Source organism: Lupinus angustifolius, chromosome LG02 (assembly GCF_001865875.1).
Source record: "Lupinus angustifolius cultivar Tanjil chromosome LG02, LupAngTanjil_v1.0, whole genome shotgun sequence".
In the NCBI taxonomy this organism is placed as follows: domain Eukaryota; kingdom Viridiplantae; phylum Streptophyta; class Magnoliopsida; order Fabales; family Fabaceae; genus Lupinus; species Lupinus angustifolius.
Genome location: NC_032010.1, coordinates 5,639,072 through 5,645,986, shown reverse-complemented (window position 1 = coordinate 5,645,986; position 6,915 = coordinate 5,639,072). Strand labels below are relative to the sequence as shown.

The following is a 6,915-nucleotide window of genomic DNA, read 5'->3' as shown; positions in this document are numbered from 1 at the left end:
AAAAAAAACCAGAGTGAACTTCCTGAGATATGGCTTCAAGACATCATTCATAAGGGATTGAAAAGTTGAGGGTGCATTAGTCAACCCAAATGGCATGACCATGAATTCATAATGACCCTCATGGGTTCTAAAAGCAGTCTTATTGATATCCTCTGTTTTCATCCTGATCTGGTGATAGCCAGATTTCAAATCCAGCTTAGAAAACACCCTAGCCTCCCCTAATTCATCTAATAATTCTTCAATGAGGGGTATAGGGAATTTATTGGGGATAGTAATTCTGTTTAGGGCCCTGTAATCCACACAAAATCTCCACCCACCATCCTTCTTTTTCACCAAGATAATTGGGCTGGCATAAGGGCTTATGCTAGGCCTGATGACCCCAGCCTCCAACATCTCAGCCACCAATCTTTCAATCTCAGATTTCTGGTAGTAAGGGCACCTATAGGGCCTGAGGTTAGGTATATCAGCTCCCTCCTTCAAGTGTATAGCATGATCACACTGCCTAGAAGGGGGAAGTCCCTGCAATTCTTGAAAAACCTCATCATACTTGTGCAACACCTCTGTTAATTCCACAGGAACCTCTCCTTTATCAACCCCTCTTTTAGAATCACCATACTGCAGCAAAATCCCTTCTCCTTCCTTGAGTAGAACTTGCATGAATGCACCTAAAGATAACTCTGTTTTGGTTAGGGCAGGGTCTCCCACAATGCTAACAACTGAGTCACCCTTCTTCAAGGTCAAACTCATCCTACCAAAATCTGCCCTTACCTCTCCCAAACTAGCCAACCATTCCAGACCCAAAACTACATCTACTCCCTTTAAAGCAAAAAGGTAGAAATCCTGAGTTACCTCAATTTGTGGTAGGTTTAACAATAATTGAGGACACCTTCCTCTGCAAGATATTTGATGCCCATCACCCACCTCCACAAGGTAGGCTTTAGTATCTTCCTTCTCCAATTGCAACTGATCCACCAACTCCCTTGAAATAAAGTTGTGGGATGCTCCACAATCAATCATGACCACTACTGGGGTACCACATAAATTTCCCTTGATCTTCCAAGATTTAGCTGTAGTGAGGCCCTTCATAGAGTACAAAGAGAGTTGTAAAGAATCAGAAGGTACCTCTATCCCCCCTTCTGCCTCCACCTCCCCTTCTCCTTCTGCATCCTCCTCATCAGCCATTAGTAACATGTTGAATTGCTTGAACCTACACCTATGCTCCCTCGAAAATGGTTCATCACATCTAAAACAGAGACCCTTCTCCCTTTTCTCTTTCATCTCAGCATTGGATAACCTCTTGAATTCCCCTAGAGATTTAGAATTGGTTGCCTCTGGATAAACCCTGGAAGGTGCAGCCACACTTCCAACAGAAGAAGCCTCCTTCTTACTGGAATATGAAGAATTTGGTTCCACAGTAACCACCTTACTGTAAGAATTGGTCCTAATGGATCCAGAAGTCTTGGGAAGGCTCCAAGAAGGCCTTCTATTCATCACTAAGTTCTTCTGTTCAATCAAGATAGCCTTCTGCATTACTTCTGGCAAGGTCTTCAATTCATACAGCCTGACCTCTGCCCTGAGTTCTTCCTTGAGACCATTTAGGAAAACTCCCCTCACAAAATCTTGGTGGAGCCCCCTCAAGGCCCCTGCATACTTCTCAAAATCCTCCACATAAGCCTCTACTCCCCCTTCTTGTTTCAAGGAGAGAAGTAGCTCAAAGGGGTTTTGAGCCATAGAAGGTTGGAACCTTCTAACTACTGCCAACTTGAATCCCTCCCAAGAAGGTCTTGGATTACAACCTTCCCACCATTGATACCAACTCAGAGCCCTTCCTTCCAAAGCAACTAACGTAGCTTTCATCCTTTCTTTTTCAGAAATGGATCTTAGAGAAAAATACCTTTCTAATTTTTGCACCCAGCCATACGCATCATCCCCAGAGAAGATGGGGATCTCCAACTTTCTCCACCTTTCTTGATGTTGCTCCCACTTATGGCTATCCACCTCCTCATTTTCACTACCCCCTTCTTCTGCTTTCTCACTGGTGCTAACTCCTAATTTGATGGCTATAGCAGCCAACAATTCCTCTGTTTTTGCAATACGAGCTTCACTCAGCTCCATCCTCATACGAAATTCCTCCTTTTCAGTCCCTCCACCTTCGTTTTCTCTAGCCATACTTCTTGTAGAGACCATACGCCAAAAATCCTCCCAACAGCAGCGTGAAGTCCTCCCACAGGCACCAGAATGGTGCTCTGATACCAGTGATAGACACTGGTATCTATGTAGAAGAGATTAAGAACAGAAATTGAAAGGAAAAGCCCCTAACTCAGAATCAACACGATTCTGATAGGGTTCTAGTACTTTTATTGAATTTAAGCAAGAATAGAAGTAGGAGTACAGGTTTTGTCCCCTCAAGGATCCCTGGATTCTTGTTAACTGATTCTAACTACCCAAGGGTAGGAAGGGAAAGTTGGTTATTCTATCCAAACTCTCCTCTTTCCCCTTTTATACACGTTTTTAATAAGTGGCTTAGTATTGGCCTTATCAATATGTTGGGTATCTTCTTTTACCTTCGTCATATGTTGGGTAGTAGTGGTAGTGGAGATTGTTCAATTTGATTTAGTTCAATGCTTTTTATTTATTAATTACATGATACTGTAGTCTGTTGTAGGACAAATACTATGAGAAAATGTTAAAGTGGTGCTGCACCTTTTCAATTTGATGTTTTAATGCTGTGTAATATTGAATTAATGATGCTTTACTTGAAACAACTTATTGTATTAGATGGCTTGAGAAATGTTCTCAGTCTAATATGAATATATACAATGAGTAGAAGACATGGATCCTTGAATCACAGGGATTTAGAATAATTATAACGAATGCTCCTATCTATGTAACAAATAATGGGTATCAGTTACAACAATAATTTACGCTACCAATCACAGGCCATATCAAATTATCAATCATAATCAACACTACCCTCATGGTTGAAATACATATACTTCATATCTATCCAGCAGTTTATATTCTGGTGGCGGTGCTTGAGGGGATGACTGGACAGTGGTGTCTGAGATAAACTTAGTTGTCACCTTGCACAGCCGATGACTATACTAGGGTTTGTAGCTCTGAGTGGCTGGAAAACAGAAACTGAGACTGAACCTTAGATCTCAGATACCAAGTTGAAACAACTAATTCTATTAGATAGCTTGAAAAATATATACAATGAGTAAGAGACATAAATCGCTGAATCACAGGGATTTAGAACAATTACAATGGATGCTCCTATCTATCTGTGGGAAAAAGATAATGTGTATCAATTACAATAAAGATTTACAATGTCATCATAATCAACAATTTATTTTGCTTGCAGGATATTTGAGTGTGCATAGCTTAAAAATATTATCAAATGATTCTATCCTGTGGAAGTGTTGCTTATGGAAATTGTCATGTCTTTTGTAGGTCTGACTTGAGTAAAGATCAGATGATTGTAGATCTTTCCTTCAAAACAACAGTACTGCTTTGGGGTGGTATTGTTCTTGGTTCAATGTCTGTTGGGATCCTTGGGTATGCAGTAGTGAGGTATGTTGGTCTGCCCTACCTGCTCATTTATTCCTAATTGTTTACGTGATATTTTGGATTTCAGTAATTATGTCTGGACATAGAATTTGTTGAGAATATGAAGTAGTAGAGTAGATTCTTGGTAAAGACTGTCATGATGATGACTGTAGAAGAAAGGTTTTTGAAATTAGTTGCCACATAATGATGCCTTTTCTTTTGATAATAGTCAGAATTTTAGCACTGATTTGATTGTAGCTGAATAAGGTAACTAAGAAAGAGCACACGAAAGTGGTAAACGAAGCTAAAGAAAAAAACGTATGACGGGTTATTCAAATCTCTAGGTATCAAGAGAGAGGAAAGAAGTGTCTATGGACTTGCAAAGGGTAAAAAAAGAAAGACAAGAGAGTTGGACCAAGTGAAATGCATTAAAGACGAAGATGGGAAAGCCTTGGTGAAAGATAAAGATATGAAAGAAAAATGGAAGATATATTTTCACAAGCTTTTCAGTGAGGGACATAATTCATTGCTTTCTAATAGACTACACACAAAAGTGAAGGATCAAAATTATAATTTTTATCGTAGAACATGGGAGTTGGGGTGAAAGAAACTTTGAAAATGGTGAAGAATGACAAAACGGTTGGACCTGATAATATACGTAATTACCTATTGAGGTGTGGAAAGTTCTAGGAGAGCAGAGCATTACATGTCTTACAAGGTTGTTTAATGAGATTATAAGGTCTAAGAAGATGTGACGAGTGGAAGAGAAATATCTTAATCTCTATTTATAAGAACAAGAGTGACATACAAAATTGTGTAAAGTATAGGAGGATTATGCTCATGAGTCATACTATAAAGCCATGGGAGAAGATAATTAAGCGGAAGTTGAGATAAGAGATGAATATAATTGACAACCAATTTGATTTATGCTGATGAAGTTGACCATAGAGGCTATATATTTGCTTCAACAATTCATGGAAAGATATCGAAGAAACTAAAGGACTTACATATGGTTTTCATTGATTTGGAGAATACATATGATAAGGTGCTTAAAGAGATTTTGTGGAAAGCTCTGGTGAAGAAAGGTATTTAAATTGTCTATATTCGAGCAATCAATGATATGTATGATGTGGTCAATACCAGTTTGAGAACACAAAACAAGGTCTCAGAAGATTTTATTATTGTCATAGGACTATGCCAAGGGTCACTATTAAGCTCTTGTTTACATTGATCTTGGATGTGCTCGCTGTCACTGAGCATATCCAAGAACCAGTGCCACATTCATGTTTTTGCAGATGATATTGTATTAGTGGGAGACTCGAGGGAGAAATTAAATGAGATGCTAGAAATGTGGAGACAAACTTTAAAAGCACATGAATTTTGTATAAGTCGAAATAAGATAGAGTATATGGAGTGTAAGTTTAGCAAGAGGCGAACAAACTTTATTGTAGAAGTAAAGATTGAGGACCATATCAACCACAAGTTACTAGATTTAGTATATTGAGTCAACCATACAAGACAATAAGGAAATTGACAAAGATGTGAACCATAAGATTCGAGTGGGTTGAATGAAATGGTAGAGTGCTTTATGTGTCATTTGTAATAAAAATGTATCACTCAAGCTTAAGTGAAAGTTTTACTACAAGACTATAAGATCTATAATATTATATGAGACTAAATATTGGGTGACAAAATGTCAACTAGAGAATAGACTCCATGTACCAGAGATGAGAATATTGTGTTGGATGCGTAGACACACTAGACAAGATAGGATTAGAAATGAATGCATTAAGGAGAAAGTTTAGTAACTCCTTTTGTAGAAAAGATGGTAAAATCGTGTCTTAGGTAGTTTGTAATGTATGGAGAAAACCAGTAGAAGCACCTGTAAAGTGAATATATCAAATCGAAGCTAGTCCAGTTCCTAGAGGAAGGAGACTAAGAAAAACAGAGGCGAAATGATATAGAAAGAAATAAAGATCAATGTTTTGTGAATGAACATGATTTATGACAGAATATTATGTCGCCGTTCGATTCATATAGTCGACTCCACCTAGTGAGATAAAAGTTTGGTTATTTTTATCATCGTATTTGAGTGTAATTGGATGGAGAAATTAGAAATTCGAGAGCATTTTAAATTTCCAGAAATTGAAATGAAGCAATTTAAAATTCTAGAATGTATCAAATATCTGTTTGGATGATGTAAAAAAGTTTGAGAATTTTATTATGTCATTTAACCAATTAAGCGGGCGTGCCTAACTTTCCACCACAATCAATAGATTCACACATCAATCCTTTAATCTATACCAACAAAATCACCATGGAAGCATTGCCATCATCATTTGGACTCCAGCATGTTTTCTTCTCAATCAACATGTTGCAATACACTAAACTGATCTACCTGTTGATTCCCTTTATGAACGTGATAGAGAAGAGGGTTATGGAGTTCTGAAGGTATAGAAGCAGAAGCCAAAACCATGAAGATATGATAACAGAATAAGCACAGAGCTAGAAGGGAGAAAATGGGATGAAGAGGGGAAGGTTGAGACTTGATACGTTTTGGGGCGGAATTAAAATTTCACCTATTTTGGTGGAATTCAAGATGCACTGTTTTCAGTTGGAAAAAATACCTGAAAAAATTCCAGGATTTGTTGAATGCTTCATGTACTTATCCAAACAATGGATTTTGAAATGAAGGAATTAAACCCTGCCAAAAAAATACACCCATTCTCTTATATTACTCGATTAAAACACACTGAAATGATTTATTGATGATTTTGGGTGATGGTTAGAGTTGATTTCAAGATAATTAAATTTTTGTCGTCTGTATTCAGGAACTGGAATAAGTGGAAGCAGTGGAAACAGCAGCGGGAGCTCCAGCAACAAAGGCAAGATGTGAGTGGTGATTTTGTTTATCAGTTGGAAGACGAAAATGAAGATGTCCCAGATGGACAATTATGTGTTGTATGCCTGATGAGGAGAAGGCGCTCTGCTTTCATTCCCTGTGGGCATCTTGTATGCTGCCATCGGTGTGCTGTATCAGTTGAACGTGAAGTGGCACCCAAGTGTCCCGTTTGTCGTCAGGAGATTCGAGATTCAGTAAGAATTTTTGAATCTTGATGAACGGTTGCTTGTTTATGGGCTTAGGTTGGCATAGGTTAATTGTAGCCCCCGTCTCCCTCTACAAGAGACTCTCTCTTATCATCATCACTATCATTAATATCATACACCTAGGATTTGCAATTTTCTCAGTTGCAGTGTACATGCATCTTTAATTTAACCAGTTGCAGTGTACAAGCATCTTAAATTCACCTATGGAATGAACCTTGGAATTTCGTTTGTATATAATATTTGTTCCTAGACCATATA

At 38.1% G+C, this 6,915-nt stretch overlaps 1 protein-coding gene and 1 long non-coding RNA gene across 2 annotated transcripts in view; one reads left to right on the top strand and one right to left on the bottom strand.

Annotated features, from left to right (window-relative positions):
• The window catches only part of LOC109334362, a 3,561-nt gene extending 641 nt beyond the window's left edge, over window positions 1-2,920 (bottom strand). Inside the window, exons 1-2 of the long non-coding RNA XR_002106091.1 lie at window positions 2,565-2,920; window positions 1,955-1,957 (exon numbers count right to left, since the gene is read on the bottom strand). This is a non-coding gene — a long non-coding RNA (uncharacterized LOC109334362). The remainder of the gene's footprint in view (window positions 1-1,954; window positions 1,958-2,564) is intronic.
• LOC109334355 (E3 ubiquitin-protein ligase SPL2) overlaps window positions 1-6,915 on the top strand; it is a 10,839-nt gene extending 3,924 nt beyond the window's left edge. Inside the window, exons 5-6 of the mRNA XM_019570088.1 lie at window positions 3,454-3,573; window positions 6,381-6,915. Of these exons, the coding sequence (XP_019425633.1) occupies window positions 3,454-3,573; window positions 6,381-6,666 (406 nt within the window). The 3' untranslated portion in view covers window positions 6,667-6,915. The remainder of the gene's footprint in view (window positions 1-3,453; window positions 3,574-6,380) is intronic.